The following is a 23,869-nucleotide window of genomic DNA, read 5'->3' as shown; positions in this document are numbered from 1 at the left end:
CTAAAATCTCCTGAGCCAGGCTTTTTTTTATTCTTCTAATCTTCGTATAAAATTTTACTGGAGGACAACAAACATTCAAAACCACCTCAAACACAAGCTGCAGCGGTAATTTCATGCATGCTCTCGATATCGTTTGCAGCCAGGTACTGTCTCAGGTCGTCTGCAGGCCTGAAGCACCAACCAGAGTTCAAAAGTTTAAACTCGGGCAGGATCTGCAGTCGGGACACTTTAAGCAACTTAGAGACGTATGGAGCCGTAATCCTTTGTGTGTAACTGATTTAATGAACAAAGTAAAAACAGAGGGTTGATCTTCTAATCCCTGCAAATGCTACAAGCTACTTGAAATACTAGTGAACTACTTTTCTTTCCCTTGATGTTAATCAGGACTGTAAATCCTCAGATTTTCAGATTCTGGCTTATCAATCTTTCAGAGCTGAATAAAACAAAAGCAAAGCGCTTAAGGAGGATCTGTGATATATCAGGCTGCATAGTTTTACATGGAATCCGTGTTGAGTGGTGTGTGGGTTGGTGTGTGCGCTCAATTCTCTGGCATGTGAAACAGATTGAGTTTCATAAGGAGATCTGGTCGTTAATTCGCCTGCTTATCTCCACGCGAGGCTCTGGACTAAATTTGAGTGCAATATATGATTCTTCCAGACACTTTTTATCTTTGCCGACTTCTCCGTCCACCTCCTCCTTTTCTCCTCATCATCCCTCCTCCCCACACCCTAATACACACACGCGCACACACACAAGCTCGCCCTCCTCCTATTTGCCAAATACCTTCCAGTTGAAAAACACCCCATTTCTGCTGTTATCAGTCGAATGCATCACACCTCCCACTTCTCACGTTAGCCGATCCATGTTTATCCCTGTATTCAACACCGTCACCCCCCTATTAAAACTTTACTGTGCTGTGAGGCAGTTTGTCATATTAACGTTCTTCAAAACAAGACATAACTTTGATTCAGGGCATCACAGGAAGCGTTGATGCTCTGCAGCTGCAGCAGTTATAATCAACCACAACCCCCAAAAAACAAGCCTTCCAGGTCTGGTTTCAAATCACGCTGATAGTTTACGTTGGCCCCATCAGGAGCCAGAGTTCCCCCTATCTCCCTCAAAGAGCACCAATAGATGTTTGTCAGGTTTTTGTCACAAAGAGCAGCAGCCTGGACGTTTTTGATTTAGAAAACATTTTATACTTTAATACGTTTTTTAAGTAATTTACAGGACAAGACATTAATTAAACAAGTTACTTACAAGCCTGTAGTGCCACCTTGTGGTTGATCTTAATATTGAATACACTGTTTACATAGAAGATGAGTGGCAAACAATAGCACGTGAGTAGCCAAAAGTATGTGGACAGACAAAAGCTTGTGACCCTTTAATGTAAGAAATTGTACTGCAGCTTTGTGGGAGTTCAGTTAAGCTTTTTCCTGTTTCAGAGTGATTCATGTTTTCAGTTAGATGTGGAATAGCTTATCTAGCTGTAACCTCTAACCCTCACACACCGGGATAAACAGAATTAGTGCCACATAAATATTATTTCCTTGCTTTATGGCCCAGCTTTAGTGGCTAACCTACTGAGATTGCTTTGGTTGAAACAAGCTGCCATACTTCTTCTGATTGGCTGCCTCCAGCAAACAGAAGCGTCAAACTGCTGGACCTGTTCGCCTGAATTGACCATATCAGTAATATCCATTGTCACTGACATTGTGCAGATCCAAGAAGAGGAAAAACTGAAAATAAGCATTTTGTTCTAAAGGCTCACTTGTGCATAGAGTATTTAACTATATTTAATATCCTCCTCCACCTTGTATCAGTGTATATAGCACAAAATAAGGAAACCCATGATAGGTCCACATTAAGGTCTGTGGTCTAAGGAGCTTGGAAAGAAAAGCGTCTGGACTTCTTTAAGTTGCTTGAAGACGTTTCACCTCTCATCCGAGAAGCTTCTTCAAGTCCAGACGCTTTTCTTTCCAAGCTCCTTAGACTACGATGAACTGGATGACTGAGAACCTTCACAGACATTAAGGTTTGTGGTTTTTTTACAAGAAAATTATTTGGGTAATGTTTGGATGTCCACATATTTTTGGCTATGTTGTGCTCATAACAGTTGTTGAAATTATGCTGGTGCTCAGAAGATTTTCGTGTCTACATCCAAAGAAATAAATGTGCCAAACATGTATTAACTTAATACATTGTAATATTACAAATCTTTTAATAAACAACACAAAACAGACACAGACAGGTGACAATTTCAAAGAAAACCCAGAGTAAAGTGTCTCAGTGTGGTGTTGTGCTGCTGTAGGAGGGCTTTATTTTATTTTATTTTTTAAATCTAATATGGCTTTTTAATTATTTTAAAGGCAATGTCTAACATGTCAAACCATAATCTGCCATAGGAGTTCAACAGGGATGAGATCATGCTCATAGGTCACAGGGAGAGACCATTACAACTGGTATGGATATGGTTAACTGTAGGATAAGTGTGCCGCGTCATCTGTTTCTATATTACAGTTCCTTCTGCTACATTCACAGAACACATGTTCATTTTGTGCCTTCCAGACTTCCAGCCTTTGCTTTGCATTTGTGTACAAAAATAAAACTCGCTTTAAAAAGCTAATCAATCACATTGAACATCCCAGCATTGATCGCTGTAAGCGTCTTACATTTTCTTGATCTTACAGGATGTCTTTCCTTTACGAAAACGACTTCTTCTTCTCACACTTTCCCACACCCTCAGTTTGCTGTGCAGTCATCCTCAGACACAGAGTTTCAGTCGGGGCTCACAGGCGAGTAGAGTTCGTCGTCATCTGATCATCAAACATTCAGAGAGATTAGTAAATGTTTTACATTTTATTCCTCCACAGCTGCACGTCTGTTTATTGAGATTTACCTGAATTCTGCATGTTTGAGGTTTGTCCAGAGTGAAGAGGACCATATGAGAATTTTGAAGCATCAGAAGGACCAACAAACGACTCCAATGGTAGAGGATCTGAAACGGCAAAAGCTTTTCAGTTTTAATTGAATAAAAAAGTATTTCAGACAGTCTGAGATGGACTTACATCTTTTATTTATTTACCCTCGACAAACTGAAACGTGACTATCAGCCTTTCTTCTTCTTTCTTGAATTTTATATCACACAACAATATTTTTTTTATTTTTTTTAAAGCTAGAATAATCCCAGGACTTTTTTTTATTTTTATAACATGTAAACTACAACACTTTCCCTAAGTATCTCAAAAACTGAATTAAAAAAAAACATGGAGTCTATCTGGAAGAGGGAAGGAGAAAAGTTGAGAAAATAAGCTGACCTACAGGCATGACCACGTTCATCCTCATCCAGCACCCAACAAGGAAACAAATAAGCATATTCCACAATATTTATTTGGTAGAAAAAAGGACTGAGGGGAGTGAAGCGAACTCACCAGGCGTCACGTTGACGTAATCTTTGGGCAAGTTTTCATAGCATTCCCCGGAGGAGGTGCTGGACGACTCAAAGGAGTCCACTGAGATCTTTGACACTCTGGCGTACTGAGGATATGTCGAGGCACCGTTACAGCTTGGAAAGGCTCCTGTCATTGTATTTGAGGGCTGCGGACCTTAAAAAATAAAACACAAAATGGAGAAATTTTGTAGCACAGCTGGGACACAAACAAGAATTGTCTGTACGTGTGATTTCTTATTGGGGTTTTTTCTAAGGAACACATAAAAAAAGATGTCCTGCATTTACATCCATTTAGAAACAAGATATTTAATTTAGTCCTAACAGAGTTATATATGGATGACCTCGTGCTGTTATGATTTGCTCGCTTTAAACTGTGAAATAATAACCTCCTCTGTAATTGGGTCAAATATCTTGCGCAACTTATGACAGAACAAATGATGGTGATGATATTTATAGATAATGCACGCTGATCTATGCACAAGCAAACATCCTGTTACGCATGACTGTACAGTTTGCATCTTTAGGGTACACTGTTCATCCGCTGTATACGGCACACTGGATGAACTACAGAAAAGCAGAAACTTCACGTAACTTTTAATGACCCTACAAGGTTATCACTGAAGAAACCAGGTTGTCTCAGGGTAAATGTGATGTTTGTAGCCTCTAATGTCAATACAGGTCAATTTTTAGAAATAAATCTTGTGTATAGATTTCTTTGGATAATTGCATCGTTGTGGACCTTTACGTTTTCAGGACACTTGTATAACTGTCATGTGGGAATCTGATTTGTGGGAATGTGTATTTTATCTTTTTATTTTGTTTCTTGTGTTTTATGTGATTTGATTTTTTATAGACCATGAGTCTGAAATAAAGATTTATCATGATGATGATTATTTTGTACCTATTGTTTGTTCTTTATGTTTTCTGTGTCTTGTTTTTGGTTAAAAGTGAAAGTCAGTGTTCCTCTTCCATTTACAGATTGTTGTCACAGCAGTAGTTTCTAATGGGAATGATGCAGTTTGCTTGAGTTTTGCAAAGTGGTACAACTTTGCAAACGAACTGTGACTCACCTTCTTCACAAAGGCTCTCAAGACCTGAAGGCCTCATCAAAGGATTAACGTCTGTTCTGTATCGCTGAGAATCTGGATTTTTAAAAAAAGTGACACGATGCACACAATGCAATATTTTACAGAGCATCCTGCAAACATTCAGTGCAAAACAGCATGATCTGCTCACACACACACACACACAAACATGCAGATAGACAGAGCAGCTTCAACCGCAAAATGCAGAAACAGTGTGAGACAAAGAAGCAACGGCTGAGAAACGACACATAAATGCAGAGGAAAAATAAAAGAACGTGGCTCACTCCGAAAGGTGGATAAACTGACAGACGGGTCAATGCTTGGGTCATACTGCTCATAGTCTGTATCTACTGACGTGCTGTCAGCACTACTAAGCTGGGTCCAAAGGAGCCTGGGATTGGAGGGGACTTTTTGAGACAAACACACAAAAAAGATTAAACGATTTGATGAGATGAAATCTGCAACTTCCTCACTACCGTGCATGTCTATTAAATAGATAAATCGACAGATAGATATGCCTGCGGGGTTAAAGAAAGAAAAAAGCTGTGTTAGTGTTCGACATGTTGAATTGTTCGACCACTGACCATCAGTCTCCGCCGGGTTGGCGGTGACTTTGATGAGATTAACAGCCTCGTGATAGTTGTTGCTTTGACCAGATGGAGCTCGTGGGCTGCTGCGCGTCTGCTGGAGTAAGAAAGCTGTGCACATGTAAAACAAGACTTGGGTCATTAGCGTATGACATTTAGAGGCCCCGCAACGCAACTTAATAAAACAGATTAAATAGTTCAAACTTTAATGTATTGAAATATTTAGATTTTCTTTAACATTTTGCTGTATAATGTCAGAGTACTAATTTCTGTATTCTGCACTTTTATAACGCAGCATCTTAAAATTATAAAAATTTCAGATTCTAGGAAGCCCATGAATGTTTCTTATCTTAAGGCCTTACTTTTTGAGCGATTTACAGTGAGTGTATGGCTTTAAAGTGCCTTGGATTTGCAGTAGAAAATGGTTAGAAATGTTGATAATGAAATCCAAAATAATATATGCTACCTTCTTAGTGTTCTACTAATGTCATCTCCTCGTGTTAGGAAGAAGCTGGGTAAAACATATTTTTAAATGTGTGCTTTCTTCATCCTACTAACTTCAGATTAATTTCTTTCAAAGTCAAGGTAAGCCTGCAGCTCTTTCACAATCTAGTACATTAAATTAATTTGTACCTCTTTTAGGAATTTGACCTCTCCCATTACTTCCTAAATGTTGTGGACAAGCTGGGTGTCATGAAAATATTCTAGATGTTGTTGTTTTTTTGAACGTATCTTATTATGGGGGTTTAATTTTAAATTAAGGTTATTTTTTGGCGGTATAATGCGTCATCTTTTATCTGTTTATATCCACCTGTTTCCTGTCTGTACTAAAACAGATTCTAACTAAAAAAAACATTACACTGTTAGAATAAATAGGAGCTGTGCAGCATGTTTCACCCTTATTGATTTCATAAAGTGAAATATAAAATGTTAAACATCTACCTATGAAAATAAAAACATTTCTATAAAGTAATATGATTTGTTTGGGAAAATAAGCATATTTTTAAAAACTGATGGAAGAGATTTTTAATGAAAACTGTCAAAATAAACTGAATGTTAGTATTTCCATCATTACAGACAATATAACCTAAAATAATCACTAAAATTACTTAAAATAAAAAAAGGACAATAAAATATAATCTATTTATCTAATAAAATCTGAACAAACCGTGTTTTCTCCTGTAATGGCAGCAGAGCACCGTGTTTGTGATGACAATCACGAGGAGCAGGATGGACAGAGAGATGGTGGAGAGAAGCGGCAGAGACGCAAAAGGCAAATCTGCAGCAGCAACAGCGGCTGTGGTTCCATTGGCTGGATGCACAGAGAAGAAACAAATACTTCACTTTCTGATTATTGATCAAGACTAACCGCGACGTTTAAGAAACTGGTACTGAGAATAATACTTCAAAGAATAATTTAAGTACTTTTTCATAAAATAAAACTGTAAATATTTACCAGTTGTCCATTGAGGTGTTACAGTTGGATTAACCGTGGTAGCGTTAGGAAACCCCAGAGAACCTGCAGAACAAAAATATAATCTGTTCAACAAAACGGAGAAATCTGGTCACCTGGTTTCACCTGGATGTGAATTTTATTTATGCTACGACGACATTTTATGTGATTCCGTAACTATTGAACAGAAACTCCTCAGAGGACGACTCACTGCAATCAACAACTGTTAAATGAATAAATAAATGTGTAGGCACACGAATAAAAGCACTTCAAACACGTAATTATTTAAGTCACAGACAGAAATACGTTGGTTAATTACAATAAAATTTCAATTCAATTTTATTTATATAGCGCCAAATCATAGCAACTGTCAGGTCAAAGCGCATTATATTGTTTGATAAAGACCCAACAGAGAAAATTCTGACAATCACCCCTGAAGTTTCTTTCCTGACAGTGGGAAGGAAACTTCTGACAGAACCAGGCTCAAAAGGCGGCAGCCATCTGCTGCAACCAGGTGGGGTGGGGAAATGTATTTTTAAAAAATTTGAGTGTCTTAACAAAATTCCACCTTAAAATGTATTAAACATTTAATCCAGATGTTTGTTTTTATCCTGAATATCTGATCCCTTTAATATGTGCAAAGAAGTCCTTTTCAAAGAGTTGCTAATGAATAAATAAATTAATAAAATTCGCACTCATTGATTCCTCCTGTTTTGTTTGAGTGTTGTTTGTTTAACAAGTATATAACAAATAAAAACACCAAACTGTTTCCCTTACCTTCACAAATGACACCAGAAGCTTTTGAGTCTTTACACAGGAACCGATGATTTATGTATTCCTTGCACTCCCACAGACTCTGATCTTGTGATTTGCATTCATAGTAAAACAGCGTGCCGTTGTTGTGGGTGAGAGGAGGATTAAACTGGGTGTACTTTTCCACCTTATCGCCACAGCCCAGCATGGAGCACACAATGGAAGCCATCATCTCATTCCAGCAGTTATTACACACGAACCACCAGCTGCCGTTACGATGCACCTCCAGTTTACCAGAGCAGCGGTCCATACCTCCAGTCAGTCTGAGGCCTCGCATCTCTGCAGAGACACAGATGTCACAAGGAGTAAAACTACTGGAGCAAAATGGCATAAAACATTCCCCAAAAAATAATGCAAGTAAATCAGCTGGTGATAAACCAGCGCTAAGGATAATGACTTTGATTTTTTTTTTAACATATGACATACATAATTAACCTCATTCTCAAAAATGCATGAACAGAGATGTTTCTCCTGAGTTATGTTTGTTTGCTACACATCACTCATTCAATATTTCTGTATTTTTGCTGATCATTTTTTTAGTAGTGAAGATCACATTTCATGGAAACATAAATTTGAAGTTTAGTTATATGTAACTTTTAGAAGAAACAACGAAAATCTTTAAGATGTTTTTTAACCAGTGGAGAAAGCAAGTTAAGCCCCAAGAATAAATGTTCACATTCAGAGTTGTTTTGTTAATAACATTAAAATTTACATTTTCTGATTTCTGCATGTATAAATAAACTTTTTTGAACTAGACCTGAACACATGACACCAGCGTCTTCTTTGTGTCCACAGTCTTGATCCTCCTCCTGTGTAGCCGGGCAGCTCCACAGGTTCTCCTCGTTGCCCGTACAGTTCAGATCGTCCAGGTAGATGGGTCCTTTCCCCGGGGGAAATAAGCCGGCCTGGCCCGTCACATTGAGAGCGTAACCGCAGCCGAGCTGGGCGCACACCACATGAGCATCATTCAGGTCCCAGTGGTCGTCACACACGGTGCCCCACTGCCCATTTTTCCATACTTCCACTCGTCCACCACAGCGGTCTGTCCCTCCTGCCAGTCGCACAAGCTGGTGTGCTGAGGATGACACCCTGTCATTATTATTGTGCATTACTCATCATTAATACTCGTGCAAATAATTAACCTAACAGCACAGTCTGGTGATCAAGATGTAAATCTTATGACCTGATAGTGTTAACTGAAATTATTACAGTCAGATCTGACAGTCACCAATCAAATACTTAGAAATCTCTTCCACTATGAATTCTCATTGCTTAAAAATCACAGCTCTTTATGATTTTTTTGTTTCTTAAATCCTTACATCTAAAGGTTAGTGCTCAGTTATTTTTGCCTGAGGCTAATTCAGAGTCACTGTCAGGGAAACACACAAGGTTGCATATTTTTGCTTCTTAAATTTTGGATAATAAACAAGCAGGCAATCACTTAACCAATTAACATGAGGTTAATTAGTTAAACCCACTGAGTGACTGTGGGTCAGTAACAGGGGTATGATAAGGATCAATTTCTGTCCTTTTGATTCAGTTATAGACAGTCTAAGGGACTGAAAGACATCCTGGAAGTGTGTTAAACCTGCATTATTTTTAACATCCAGCAGGGGGCAAATCTCCTGGGTTGCCTTCCTCTGTGACCTCAGTTAACCCTTTTCAGATTGCTTTACAGGCTCAATGACTTGTTTTGTGTTGGAGTCATTTTTTAACTTATAATTAGAAGGGAGGAATAACCAGGGTGTAGAGATTTCACAGTGAGGTCGCTCATCACATTCAGTCTGAAAACATGATACTTGAGGCTTCATAGCAGGATTTCACTAAGCAACAGGTCACTTCATGTTTGCTAAAAACATTTTTTATTTTTTTGTTTTTCAATAAAACACTCTGCTGTTCCAAGTTAGATGGAGACTGAGAGTTAAAATATATTTCTAGATCTCAGCTATATGTTATAAATTATAAAAGTAAAATATTGTAGTTGCTCAGTTCCAAAAACTCTACATGTAAAGGTTTAGTACTTTGGTAGAGCCACTGTGATCTGTAATATTAACACATAATGTTTCCCTACCAGCTTCCACACCTCAAACATGATTAACCAGTGTTTGCTTAAAGACGATGACGGACAGAGCAGATAAAAACTTAGGCCTGCTGCTGCATATTGGGAAAGGTTTCAGTGAGAATTAGTGATGGCTTCACGACTTCTGTACAGACAAGAGGAGGTGAGAATAAACCAGCGCGTAGGGCAGGAAGTCATTTATAGACAGGAAAGGGCATGTATGACATGCGGTCACACTCCTCAAATTCAGATAAACACAACAATAGTCCTCAGTTATTTTTAAGATATCTCAGACTGTTCATCGCCTGTTTTTGAATTGATGGTCCATAAAATGTGTGTGTGTGTGTGTGTGTGTGTGTGTGTGTGTGTGTGTGTGTGTGTTATATTAAAATACATGACAATTCCCTTTCTTTTAAAAAAAATATTGATAAAAAAATTGATAAAATATTCCTTCCATTTTTAGATTTTGAGGTTTTCCTGTTTATGTGTTTAGGTTAAATGAAAAGCATTTCATACGTTCCGAGGAGTTTCGTTCTATGTCGGTTTTGGAAATTTGGCGTGTGAGAAAAAAACCTTCTGGTTTCAAACCTCGCCTAATCTTTGTTTTTCTTCAGGTGCTCTAGTTTCCTCCCACAGATCTGTTAGGGTACAATGGCAGGTTACTGCCCCAGGGACAGGTCATGGTGCCCCCAGAAATCATGAATGTAAATATTTTTCCGAGAATGACAGTTTTGTTCGTCGGTAGTGTTCAACATCAAAGTCAGAGTTATGACAAAGAAGTTCAGTTCTTTCTAAACGCTCAGATTTATATCTGACATGATGCTCAGAATTCTTGATGTTATCTCAAAAACAACCAAACTGATATCTCACAGCAGCAAGAGCAAATTCCTCAACAAATGCAAAAAGTCCTGCTTGTCTGAAATATTTAACAGCAAAATATCTTTAATCCTCCTACTGCAAATCCAGCCTTGCAGTAACACAGTACACTTCTATGCAATTCCAGTTATCAAGCTTCTTGCTATGTAGACCGCATTGTCTACATAGTAATATTTGTTGCTAATAATATTAATAACTGTGTCTCAGTGTTTGTATTAGTTAGTATTTATTCAGTGGCATAACAAGATAATATTTCAGTAAGTAGAAGAAAAGTAGAAAAAATGACTGGAGAGCTCCGTTTGTCTCCTCATGCTCCGAAGAAACATGTGCCTCCACGTGAAATCAACCAAAAAAAATCCAGTTTTCTTCTTATAGTTACTGTGATAGTCTAATATACACAGTTGTGGTCAGACTCTCACATGCATCCATCATGAATATGAATTTTATGGTAATTTGAGTCTTTTAATGATTATTTTGAACTGTTCTTTATGACTTTAAAAAACAAGTTTGAGTTTATTTTGGATTTTCTTTAATCCACACAAAAACTTCAGATTCCAAGATCATCAGTTCAAACAATTGTAGGTCTGTCCAAGTTATTTGTTTATGTCACCGTTTTGCCACAATCTGGAAGAAGAACCAAACTCTTACCCTCAGAGGCTAATTAGTTCAGGTTCAGGATTAAATTTGTAGATAATCCTAAACACACAACTGGTTTTTAAATAGATTAAGCAGGCTAACACGAGGCTTCTCCAGCAGCCTTGCAAAAGCCCTGACCTCAACCCTTTTAAAAATGATGGACTATGTTTGAAAGTATGCCCAGAAAACCAACCAATTTAAATTAACTCTACCATTTCTGCCGAGAAGAGTGGTCAAATATCCAGCCACAGTTATACCAGAGGCTTGCTAATGGCTACAAAGGCACCTATTTGAGGTGTCCATGGTAACAAACATCTGACCTCAACTGTATCTAGTTTCCTTGATATTTAGTTACATAAGTTTTAGTCTGAACACTCCGTTCGCTGTCAGATGAAACAAAAGTCCAGATGGTGTGTGAAATCTGTGTGAATATGTTAGCATCCTGATTGGCTACATCCATCTTGAATGCAGAACAATTTAATATTCGCTGATTGATGCTTTACAACTGTGAAGGTTGAGTCAATGAGGACAGAACCGGAAATTTCATGTAAACTAATACAGTGTCTATATATATTACCATTTATATAACTGATTAGATTTTTCTGATTGCTGACATTAAAGAAAAGTCTTACCACAAACCACTTCATGGATCACACTGCAGGAACTTCCAACACTCAGTGAACAGTTCTCCAAACGTCCGTGTTGGTATGAACAGTTTTGAAAGCAGGTGATGTTGCCTGGTGAGCTGGTTTTATTAATAGAATGGACGCTGCCGCATTTAAGATCCTGACAGATCTGTTCAGACAACCCATTCACAGAGTCATTTGTGAGCGCCATTATGTCACTGCTCCTGTTCCTAGGCAACCTGAGTGTCCACTTGCATTTTCTACCAAGAGAGTAGACATAAGGGTCATCTGAGGACACACAGAAATAAGAATTAGAGCAATTTTTTTGTAATTTCATTAAAACAACCATGATAGCACACTGCAAAAAACCACATTTTTTCTTCAGGTTGTCTGTGTCTGACAATTATTTAATTTGAGTTAACACAGATGAAAAGGGACAAAGATCACACAGATTACTCCACATCTGAAACAAGGTGTTTTAGCTTCAAGCCAAGTTTCTTCTTATTGGCTCTACCATTAGTAATAAAATGTTGGAACAGGGAGTGAGAGAGGCTGATGTATCTAAGTGATCATATTAACACTATTTGTTCTCTCTGACATCACATAGAAGACCTGGCCTTGTCTCGCATGTAAACCTGCTGACCTCATTATTCAAAACCCTGTTTAATATGACTATCCACCATTAACAGCATACATATAACAGAAAATAGCAAGAGGGACAACAGGTCCAATTTAGTCTACAGTACATTTAACCTGCCACAGAATCTGTTTAAAAAATAAATAAATAAAACAACATTACTTCAGTTTATGGCAAAGTATGAGACCAAAGGAAAAGACCTTCTAAAATATCAAAACAAAAACTCTATATTAGTTATTTTTCCACATTTTTTGGCTTTGCTGTTTTTAGTGCTCTTTGTCCTAGCTAAAGTGACCATGATATAACATGTTACTTATAACATCACAACAGACACATCTAACCACTCACTAATCGAGTGGTTACTTGAGCAAGAACTGAGGTTTTTTCTGGGACACGTTGGTGTGGTTGACACATGAACGCGATCATTTCGACAACATTAAAAGCCACTAAACTGAATCTTGCATCTCTTTAAAACTAACATCTCGCTTTTACTTTTTGTCTTTTTGAAATGTGACATCTCGTATGGTCTTCATCTAAATGTGTCCTTTGTGACAAAATTTTTAACAACCTTCACAATATCTGATCGACTTTGCCAGTTTTACACTATGACTTTACAGAGAATGCTTCCACTGGGGCTATTTTTCTTTAGCTGTCAATTTTTTTAATTGTAGATTTAAGTACCACATTTCCCTTGAGAAAAGAACTCAAGCGTGTTCCTCCTTTTATCTCTGTGCAGGATTGTGGTTGTGCATACGTCTTTGCAATCTTTACACGTTGGCGCCGCACACCAACTATCAAAGTGCTGAGATTAACCTCACAACCTTTAGCTATGCTAACACGCTGTATTTCTGGCCACCAGAGACCCTTCTTTTAAGATGCACCCTGGTGCATCTTGGAAGTCCCTGGCCACACATTTCCTGCGTGTATGTGTTCTGTCTACAGTACAAGCAATACGAAAATCCCTTAAAAATAGTCCTGTTTATATATTTTACCATTTTACTTTTAACATGGTTTATATGTTTATTAATTTTTAATCCCTATTTTTTCATCAGACATTCCAGTATTTTTTAGCACCATTACAGCTTCTACTTTTGTTTTGAATCCTTGTGAATGTAAATTGTATGCACTAAAGTATTTTTGGGGCAAAAATGTGTTTTTCAGGATGCAGCTGAACTAAAAGCCACACACAGACACAAAACGGCAAGAAACTGTGCTTGCAAGGCAAAGCCGAGTTAGCGTGGGAGTGTGTGTTCTCAGCTCACTGTTTGATTTGCACCTGCAAAATTCACCAAGATGGGTTTTACAAGCAGGTCACCCCCACTTCCTGTGCTGATGAAACATTTATACTGCCTCTGAGTAGAGTGCTTATCCTGATTCTGGACAAAAAATTCTGGTATAACGGTGTTTTTGTACAAAAGTGAACTATGCGGAAAACAGAAAGGGAAGATCCCACTTACTGCTGATTTTTGTGTTATTTCCCTTTCCACTCACACGGATATCAGACGGGTCGTTTTCAGTGGTTGCATTTTTCAAAGCTGAAATCAAGAAAGGAAAAAAACTCTTTAGGAATCAGAAACAGAGTGAGCATCTAGTTGGAAAGCTAATCAAACTATGCTTTTAAACCACATGTACTGCAAAGAGTAACAGCTAAACGATGTGTCACCGTTTTCTGAGCAATCATACTGAAGTGTTTGATAGGAAACTACAACTAATCTCTCCTCCACATTTTTCACTTACTTTTCTAAGAGACTTCAGTTCTGATTTTCATTTAATGTTTCCTGCCCAAGCACCTAAATTGAAGGTTTAAAATAGCGTGGCGTGCTCGTTGCACTAAAGTACATGTGGAAAGTTTAAATAAAGGCTAAATAATACGGTACAAAAATTGGAAATATGTACAAAAAACGAAAATATACATGAAATATCGAGATTTGCTTTTCATCTTCATACCGATCATGTTATTTTCAGTCTATTTTTCCAAGGAAAGGTTCTCTACAAAGACAAATTTAGGATCTGACATGTTCTGACATAAATAAGCTAAAGTATTTATCAATAAACTGTCAAGTTAACAACAGTTTTATAACAACAGCAACAAAATAGCAAACACGGTCTATATCGTTTTACTTTACCAACAGCACTGACTTCATGTCTTTTACGTAACATTTGAGATAACAGTCTGTATGTACATGAGACCAGTTAATATATATTTTAAATAACACAAGGGATAGATAATAGTATCATTTCATTTTACGCTGATTTCACAAAAGTTCTACTCTGTTTGTGAGAACAAAGCATTAAATAAATAAAAAACTGTAAACAGTACCTTGACAAAAAAAGTTCACGTGGATGATTAAGATGAATTTCAGCAGCTTCATTCTGTTGAGAGAGAGAGAGAGAAATACCTTCTACACTGTACAGCTCAAAGTCGAACCCCGGAGCTACTCAGACGTCTAGCTCAAATAGAGTAAGTCTGTCAATGTGGTTTCCTCTGTTGATCCCGTGGTGGTACCCTGCAAAACTTCCTAGTTGCTGCTTCGCAGAGGGAAGTGAAGCCTTTGTGGTACTTCAGCTTTTGTACAAACAGCTGTACAAACTTTTGTCAGATTATATATATGTGTATATATATGTATATCTAATATTTATTTTTAAAATATTTTTATTGTTATTTTACATTTTTAATTGTTTGAATAGATGGATGGACTCTAATTGGGTTTTTTTCTTTTTTATTGTAGGTATTGAGGAAATTCGTGGGTTCGTTTCCTATAATAACGGTAATTAATTTAACAGTTTAATGCAGAGATCGCAGTTCTGTGCGTTTTACAAGGCTTAAGAGCAGGAAGAGAGCTGGACCTTTCTGTGTTAAACATGTAAACATGTCAGTGATTTCTTAGTAATACGTCTATGATGTATGAATTTTCTCTCGACAGAAAATAAATATATTTATATTTGCATGTTTCTGCAGTTAAGTTTAGTTTTATATGTTGGATGAAAACAACATAATTCAGTTCAATGTAGTACAGTTGGTGTAATGGTGTGGTGGATTTTTTTTCATGGCAGACTTGGACCCCAAATGATGTGTTTAACACAGCCTACCCAAATCTCTGTGAAATGTTTCCAGCACCTTGTAAAATCGAAGTCTTGAAAACTTAAGGCGAACAAATAAACTCTACCTAATGAATAGAATAGAATAGAATAAAATAGAATAGAATAGAATAGAATTCAACTTTATTGTCATTGCACATGCACAGGTACAGGGCAACGAAATGCAGCCTCCCGTAAGTGCATGTGATACTTTCTAGCAGTGTTGTTTTTTTTGTTGTTGTTGTTGTTGGTGGGGTTTTTTTGCCTGTCCCATTTGGTTCTTTAGCCGTCAGAATTGTTGTCTGAAGACCAACAAGGATACCCAGTGGATTTACTTTGCTAAATTAATCATCATGGCCTTGCCGTATCTGCGAATTTGATCCTTTGTTGTTATTATTTATTTTATTATATTTTCAGTTGTTACAGACGGGACAGACATGACTGAGGGATAGGAAAGGGAGAAAGAAAGATGAAGGAAAAGAAAAACAGAAGGGAAGAGGGACAGTGAGAAAGGGTACTTAAAAAGAAAAAGAAGAGGAAAAAAGAAAAAAAATCTCCTGGATCACCTGTTGAGAGAAAAAGAAGAGAAAACAAGCAACAAAAAAAACAGAGCAACATACTAAACACAACACCATCACATTAATCTAGCTAAGTGTAAACAGCAGTAAATACGAAATGTTGAATGTTGTTGTGTAGCAAGCAGGACCGACAGCGCACGTTGTGCTTGGAAATAGCAGCCAATAAAGGTATAGTTTATGTCTATGAACAGTGGACACCCGTGTGCACACCTGTGCGGATCAGCGCGCTTGTATTCAAAAGGTTTCCCCATGTAATGGTCTGCTAGAGGATGTAGAGAGCCATAGCCCCCTCCCCCAAGGCATGAAGCAGGCATGGAGGAGATCCAGGCTCCAGACATCCAGAGGCCCCAGAGTGCGAGAGCCCAAGGAGGACCACCGGAGGGGCATCCGTACCACCCTCCTGGGAAGAGCTGAGGAGAGCCCCAGATGAGGGGTCACCCAGTAGCCACGGAACAGAAGCCAGAGGGGGCTGCAGTGGCGTGCCCGCCGGCTCTGCTGGCAGCCAGCTGTGCCAGAGTGAACCAAGGCGCAGGCCGAGAGGCCGGAGGCCCGAGGGCCCCCTTTGCCCCGGAAGAGGCCTGACCGAGCAACAGGCACCAGGCCCTGCCAAGTAGTCACCGGGAGTGAGCTGGTACATACCTGAGCGCCCAGCCCCGGACACCAAGAACCACCAACGCACTGACCCCTGAGGGCATCAGTTACCGGCAGGGAGTGTGGTGAGGGGAGATAGGCCTTTGGAGGGCCTGGGAGTTCCCAGAGAGGTGGAGTGTAAGATCCGACCTGACATATAAACAACACAAACATGCATTCCCACCCTCATGCACACATATACAAATACTCAGCACTCACCCAACGTAGGGATAGACATACACTGTACACACAATCACACTCCCCAAACAAACTCTATACCCCAGGTCCAGGTTCCCTCGCCCCTGGAGGGAGAAGCGGCACCTAGACCCAGGAGATGTTACCCTTTCCCCCGGGGTGGAGGAAAGCGGTCGTCCAAGGCTCCGCAGCAGCAAGGAGGCCCCTCATCCCAGATCCCAATCAGACGGCCAACACCGCTATTGTTGAATGTATTAATGTAATGTTTTCTGACTTACTTGACCCCCTTTTAGTTAACTTTTACTTACCATATACTTAATGCTGTGGCGTTAATAAAGTTTTGAAGAAAAAAAAATGTTTACATCCCCCCTACAGGAGCACGCGCTCAACTCAACTCTTTCTCCTATTGGCTGTTCTGATATGTAGCTCCACCCACCGCCATACATACATTTAACTCATAAAAAAAGAGAAAAGAAACCAGTTTGATGCTGGCGGGGGGTTTTTTCCACGTTTTTCTGAAACAGTAAAGTCTGAACTGTGTTTAACTGTAATGCAGAAAAATTCTCACTTATATCGTAATGCTTTATATATTTTATTTTATTATTTTATTCAGTAGTTTATTCTCCTTCCAGTGGTTAGGCGTTTGACGCTAAAGCAGTGTGAATTTAAACGTAAGGTAAACAGTTGCAAGTAGTCAACTTTGTTTTAAATGTTTTAATTAAAAAACATGATTGCTCCGATTGGGAGTATTTATAGGCATGCGCAACATGCACGTGTCGTAAACGTACGCGCAATGGCATCAGAGGCAAGTGACGAGACGACGGTAAGTTTGCAGCTGTCACTTTAAAGGGTAAAAGTAGTTCCGCTCTCTGCGGTTCACTTACACCGCTCACTCGTTTCTGTAGCCTTCGCACGCCGCGGTAGAGCCAAAGGACATACTTAAAGTAACTCGTTATTGTTATTTTTATTTAACTTTTTTTTAAGCAGGTGATTTGGCTATTCTCACCCTTGCTTGTCGACCCACAAAGCTCACTTTGGTTGAGTGACGTTTAAAAACAAGTGAGCAAAGTTTGCATCCTTGAATTTTAAATGGCAGCTTTCGATGAAGTGCACACTGATTGGATTAATGTCATGAAGCACAACAGATAAATTAACACCTGTACATGGGATAGAGTGTGGTTTAGGGTTCAATTCAAAGCACCTGGTCAATTATCCTGTGTAAAACCCTTAAGCCCCCCTCATTTCTTTATATTTTTTTTAACAATGTTTTGCAAATATGCATGGTAATACAGTGTATGCACAAGGAAAACACTTCTGGCCAGTTTGAAAGTTAATACTTGGAAGTCTTCATTCTTCAAGACAGCCTGAATTCACTTGAGCAAGTTTTATTTTAAGTTCTTCAAGTAGTCTTCAGGGATAGTTCTGCAGGCTTCCTGAAGAACATTCAAAGCGCTTCTTTGGATGCCAGCTTCTTTTTGTTCTCTTCTCTATCAAGATGTTTTCCGATCACTGTCATGCTGAAAAGTCATTCGACTTGCATATGATATTGAACGGTGGATAAAAATCTGATTCCTTTAATTTTGCCAAGATCCCAAACACCAAAGTCTGAAATTCAGCCCCAAGCCATGATGGAGTTTTAAGGATGGCTGTAGATGCACTGTTGCCACTGATGTTAACTCTATGGATCAGCTAAAAGTAAAGCTGCATCTGTCAGGTTTTTGCTGGATTTTTTTTTTTTTTTTTTTTTTTTTTTTTCCCCCCCACCTCATTTTATTTAGGCCTGCCGCTTTATTTGTCCTCCACTTGGACACACTTGCTGTATGGGAAGCTGTGGTTTAATAGGCATTCCACTGAAAATGGTCAGGAACTAGAATGAAAATGAGAAATGCCCAGTTTCCAAGGAAAACCCTCGAACTATTGCTCAAGACAAGTTGAGCAAGACAGAAAATCAGAAGACTGAGTCATTGGAAGCATAATGCAAAGAAAAGGCTGGCTCAAGGCTTTTAAACCGTGCTCTGTTATAGATACAATGTTACTGCTGAGGCTTTCTGTTGCTGCATGATAGTACATTTCTGGATGTTTCCTTTGTTCAACATCCTGTGGTCAGAAATGAAACAACCTATAAGCTGCAAGTCTGGAGCCTGCTGGAGTATGGTCCATGATTTAATGCTGATGATATATGTATTTAACTTCAAAAAATAAAAGCATTGTTCTATAGTGTAAGGCAGGTGCAGCCTCTTGTTGACAATATCTGCCATTTTACCTCTGAAGGTCAACTACCTTTGTTTGCCATTGACACTGACATTTTTTAATCTCTTCTTCAGATGACACTGGAAGAATCCATGGCACGACGGTATGACTACTTTTGAGGATTTGCGTTATTATTGTATTTTGAGGTGTGATTGGACTGTCGGACTGTACGGAGTTCAGTTTTGTGTCTTTGCAGTCGTCGCCTAAAGAGAAGAGAGAGGGAGACTTCATGGCTGGGACGAAAAGTAAGAGACAAATCATTTGAAAGCATGGTTGTGACTTTAAGTCGCATAAAACGGTTCTCTACAGCCACTTCTGTACAGTTTATAACTTTGTTTTTTAATCCTGCAGTACAGAAAAAGTGAGAACACACTGCATCAAAGGGTATGTCACCTTCTTGAAGTACGAGTCAACAAATGGCAGATCATTGATAAAATGTGAGTGGATTTTCTTTTTAATTTCAGCTCAGAAAGCTTATTACGATCACTCCGAGGTCACCTCTCCAGGATGCAGTCCAGCCAGCATCGATTCCCTTAGTTGCCTCAAGCCGGCTGTTCTCGCTGCACCCTTACCTTGGGTATTTTCTTTTTTTTCTTATCCTGACATCTTCTGCTGTTGATGCTTTTCTGTTAGACTGATTAGTTATTTTTAAACATGACAAAATAATCCATGGAAACTTTTATTATTCAGATAATTCCATTGAAACCAGTGATGAGTCGTTGGCAGAAGACAGGCAGCTCAAAGTGCCTGTCTAAGCACACATCAAAGCTAACTCCATTATCAAGTTGATAAAACTACACTGTAAAGATGATTTTGTTTGTTTTTTATATTCTGTAAAATATAACATTTTAACAAAATTGCAGTTTTATTACCCCTCAGCTATAAAAGGCTGATGGTGTGCTTTGGTCACTAGGGATGGTAATTGGAAAATTCCAAGGACTTGGAGTACTGGGAACTTGATGGATACATTGCTTGCATCACCTTGCCAGGCGGGTAGTTTGTGAATGCAATAACTAGAACAGGGTTTTGGCATAGGATTTTCAAACGGATACCTTAGGTGTATCTACTAGTGGGCTGATGGGTAGCACTGGCAGCCTCCAGAGGTTGCTGCTTGACCGTGCGAGGTAACGTTAAAGAACTTCAAAAGCAGCAAAGTCTCGCATCAACTTTATGCTTTTTTTTTTTTTTTTTTTTTTTTTTTTTTTTTTTTCCCCATTAACCTTTAAAGGATTTACATTTTCTCTTCACTTACTGCTGTAACTTTAATTGACTGTATATTACAGATGTGAGTCTTCCGATGAGGAGTGGGTGAAGATGATCGGCACGCCGAGGAACATCAGACGCAGCAGCGTGAGCTTCAGGGAGAGGCAGCCCCTGTTAACACCCAGAATGAGATCGATCATCCTCTACTGGTTAATGAAGGTTGTTGTTGTTGTTGTTGTTGTTGTTGTTTTGAAATTAGAATTTTCAGTAATATCAAAGCAGCATTGAATGTTATTTTTAGTGTTTGTAGCTAAAAATGATTTACTTGGAATACAGTCGTGAGTAGTGCAAATCAATCCAAATTAGAATGTGTAGATTAGCTGTCTCATCTAAATGACACATTAATAGGACTTTCATGATTGTTCCTGCAGGTGTGTGAGGCATACGCTGTTCACAGGGAGACTTTCTACCTGGCACAGGACTACTTTGACCGTTTTCTGTTGGTTGAGAGAAATCTTAAGTTGGGTGTGCTGCAGCTCATTGTGCTCACATGTCTTCTTATAGCATCAAAGATGGAGGTAAAATTACTGTTTAGTAGTTTCTTTTCTTTTTTCTTTTTGTGTTAAATCTAAAATACAAATTCTTATTACTTATTCCAATGTTTTTATTTGCACTGTGGGTTTCTTGATGGTGCGAACAGGGATTAAAGTGTCACAAAGTGCATTTAAGTGGGAACCAGTGGTGACTCTCTTGCTTGTGCGTGGCAGACCTGACCTGTTGTTGTAATTCGGCTTTACTGCGCTTCGACTGCATTCTTCATACGTATGTGGCTTCTTTCCACCCATTAGCCATAGCCTGCTGTCAAATACAGCAGAGTGAAAGGAAAGGGTAACATAAGATTAAAAATTTTAAATGTAGGATTGAAATTTGACTTGCTTGACTTTGTGTGAAACTACTAACTGGGTTGATTTAAAGGTACTAGAAAGGTGTTCCTGCCCACTTTAACCCCTGGTTGATTAAAGGTGTTTTATTTATTTTATAGGAATCTAAACCTTTAAAGATCTTGCATCTGTCACGTGTGGCTCATGGGATCTACCATGTAGAAGAATTCCGTCATATGGAGTTGGTCATTTTGAGGGTAATACTTTTAACTCACTATTCATCATATGCACCTGTTCCATTGTGCATTTTATAAATCCATATGCTTTTGTATGCTCTGCAGACATTGCGCTGGTACACTCGTCCGGAAACGGCTTTGACCTGGCTGAAGTTCCTCCTGCAGGTGATCTTCAGGAAAGAAAAAGCAAACCTGCTTGAGCAGCCGTTTCCAAAAGATACTTACATGAGAAGTGCAAATGTAGGTGTTTGAGTTCACTTATATTTAAGTCAACAGTTCTATAATACATCTACAAATAAGACTGTATTGCAAGAGAAGTGAAATATCCTTGCTAACCTTGTGTGTAGTTGCTCAAGGTGTTTTTGTTTTAGCTTTTAGATCTGTGCATCCTTGACGTGAACTCGATGGACATACCTTATCACGGATTGGCTGCCTCAGTCCTGTGTTATTTCGTGGACCAGGGACTGGTAGAAAAAGTTGCATGTAAGAGTTGGAGACTTAAAAAACAGAAGTAAAATAACTAAAAAATGTGGGAAAACGTGTTACACCTGACACACAGGAAGAACGAAGTTAATGTTTAAAATGAGAAGGCTCAACTCTTGAACATGTCAGGTTATTCAGTCTGTATGTTTGGTTTCTCTGTTTAGGTCTGCCCAGAGAACACCTCCAGCCATGTGTTGACTGGCTGGCCCCCTTTATGGATGCACTGGAAGACTTTGGCACAGTCACACAGAAAGTGTTTCCCACAGTAAGAAGAGAAGACCAATACAACATCCAGGCAAACTTGGACTACATGTCCATTTTGGTTAGTCTTTTCTTTTTTTTTTTTCTCTCTTCCCCCTCTGGTCTTCCTTATAATTTAAGGTTGAAGTCAGACTAGAAAATGCAGTCGGGAAAATGATTGTTTACCCATACAAAAGCAAACTCCTAAGACTTGAAATGTTTGTAGAAGCTATATAGAGCTTACAGATGGAAGCTGGTTTAATGCAGTTTGTGATGGCGGCAACCTGTGTTGCATCTGGCATACTAAGAGCTATAAATAAAGGGACTGGCATTGGATAACTCCTCTTCTGACACATGATCTATATTCGCTGACCACTTCAGTAGGTACATCTGCTCGACTGGTGGTCAACCTTGTACAATTGGTCAATCACATGGCAGAAACTCTGTGCATTTAGACATGGTCAAGAGGACCTACTGAAGTTGGAACTGAGCATCAGAATAAGGAAGAAGCTTTATTTTAAGTGACTTTGATCATGACGTGTTTGATGCCAGGTGGGCTGGTCTGAGTATTTCGAAAACCTTGATCTGCAGTATGACATTCATACTGCTTTGCCTTCTTGTTTGACACGCTGTCAGTTTTTTACAACCGTTCCAGAAACAAGAATGCAAAGTCAAAGCTAAGAGCAGTGGTATGAGACACCATACCTCTGCCAATGCTGAGGAATTTGAAATGATGAGGTTGACTTGAATCTGTGTGAGTAGTGTTGCCTATCATTCTATTTGGTTGCCCACTTCTGTGGACGGAAATTCAAATGGATCACTCGTTTACAGTACTGTGCTAGTATGAACCCATAATTCTGCAGCCTTTTAGTTATTGAATGATGTCGTCACTCCTTTGCCATTCTTAAACTTCATTGGGGGAGATGGCAGAGCTTTTGACATTAGCCATAAAAAAACAACAAACAACAAACCCTGGACCATGTTTCTGTATTGCAGAATGAAACCCTGAATGCACAATTTCACGTAAAAGCATTTCTTTGATTTTAAGAAAATATATTTAGTTTTGGTATAAAGTGAACATTTGAACAACTTATTTTTCCCAGCTGACACACGTGAAACTGCTCATTTGTAGAAGTCTTATTTTGCAGAAGGGAATGAAACTCTAAAGGTTTCTTCCCCCCCGGCATATTTATTCTGTTTAAAATGAAATGTTATTTTTAATTTAAAAAAAAAAAAGACTAAAAATGAATGAGACTTGAATTCCAAGTTGTTACCCTTACAGTGTCGATAAATTGCTTCCGTTAATTTTTAGGATGTTGCTCACAAGGCAATAAAAGGCAATTCTCCTACAAATGATGTGGAACCGCTCGATGCCACCTCGTACAGAGGGAGGATCTACGTACCTGGGCAAGGACTTACGTCTTCAGAAGATGAAGTTTAACAGAGTCTGAAGGTGCTGATTGCAGTTCTATCTGAAACTTTCCTCAGATTTCCTGCAGAGATGGCTGCAAATGTCCAACTCAGACTGATCTGACAGAGTTGAATGCTGAATCAAAATAAATTGTGTCGTAGTCTTAGTATGCCATAGTGTGAGAATAGTTATTGTTAGTTTAGAGTTGAATAGTTGTCACCCCCACCCACCCCCGCATCTTCCCCTCACCACAAATAGTAGTTCTTGACGTATTCAATCCATTAAAAGACGATGTAGGAGATCTAAACTGTTAACTGATATTTGAAGGCCACTCTTCTTCTAGCCACTTTTTGTTTTCCCTCATTTTTGGCTTTTAAGGTTTTATGTCAGAAAAATGCAAAGTTCAAAAGTTTGTAACCTGAAGGTGAATTTTTAGAAAATTGTGGGATGCATTTTTTTTT

General features: G+C 38.7%; 2 protein-coding genes across 3 annotated transcripts; one reads left to right on the top strand and one right to left on the bottom strand.

Moving 5' to 3' along the window:
• Positions 1-2,005: 2,005 nt before the first annotated feature.
• Positions 2,006-14,728, bottom strand: LOC146643321 (T-cell differentiation antigen CD6-like). 2 transcript variants are annotated; one of them, XM_085395969.1, is made up of 13 exons: positions 14,544-14,728; positions 13,681-13,758; positions 11,593-11,874; positions 8,147-8,464; positions 7,354-7,668; positions 6,580-6,642; positions 6,292-6,435; positions 5,121-5,234; positions 4,821-4,943; positions 4,522-4,593; positions 3,432-3,605; positions 2,900-2,998; positions 2,006-2,816 (listed from the first exon to the last, which is right to left on the bottom strand). In XM_085395969.1, the coding sequence occupies exons 1-13, from the start codon at positions 14,593-14,595 to the stop codon at positions 2,779-2,781; spliced, it is 1,872 nt and encodes a 623-aa protein (XP_085252095.1). In that variant the 5' UTR covers positions 14,596-14,728; the 3' UTR covers positions 2,006-2,778. The 2 variants fall into 2 exon arrangements, with proteins under 2 accessions (XP_085252095.1, XP_085252094.1); XM_085395968.1 differs by having other exon boundaries at positions 4,821-5,234.
• Positions 14,729-17,416: 2,688 nt separating this feature from the next.
• Positions 17,417-23,685, top strand: LOC146643320 (G1/S-specific cyclin-E1-like). The gene is made up of 12 exons (XM_085395975.1): positions 17,417-17,527; positions 19,029-19,057; positions 19,151-19,199; positions 19,306-19,338; positions 19,419-19,531; positions 20,238-20,376; positions 20,589-20,735; positions 21,200-21,295; positions 21,380-21,514; positions 21,646-21,757; positions 21,922-22,079; positions 23,310-23,685. The coding sequence occupies exons 1-12, from the start codon at positions 17,432-17,434 to the stop codon at positions 23,436-23,438; spliced, it is 1,236 nt and encodes a 411-aa protein (XP_085252101.1). The 5' UTR covers positions 17,417-17,431; the 3' UTR covers positions 23,439-23,685.
• Positions 23,686-23,869: the final 184 nt, after the last annotated feature.

The sequence above is a fragment of the Rhamphochromis longiceps genome, linkage group LG22, assembly GCF_057381845.1.
Source record: "Rhamphochromis longiceps isolate RC_006_pf linkage group LG22, R_longiceps_female_GT1.1, whole genome shotgun sequence".
NCBI classification, from domain to species: Eukaryota; Metazoa; Chordata; class Actinopteri; order Cichliformes; family Cichlidae; genus Rhamphochromis; species Rhamphochromis longiceps.
Note: the sequence above shows the minus strand (reverse complement) of the source record. Positions and strands in the feature narration are given on the sequence as shown.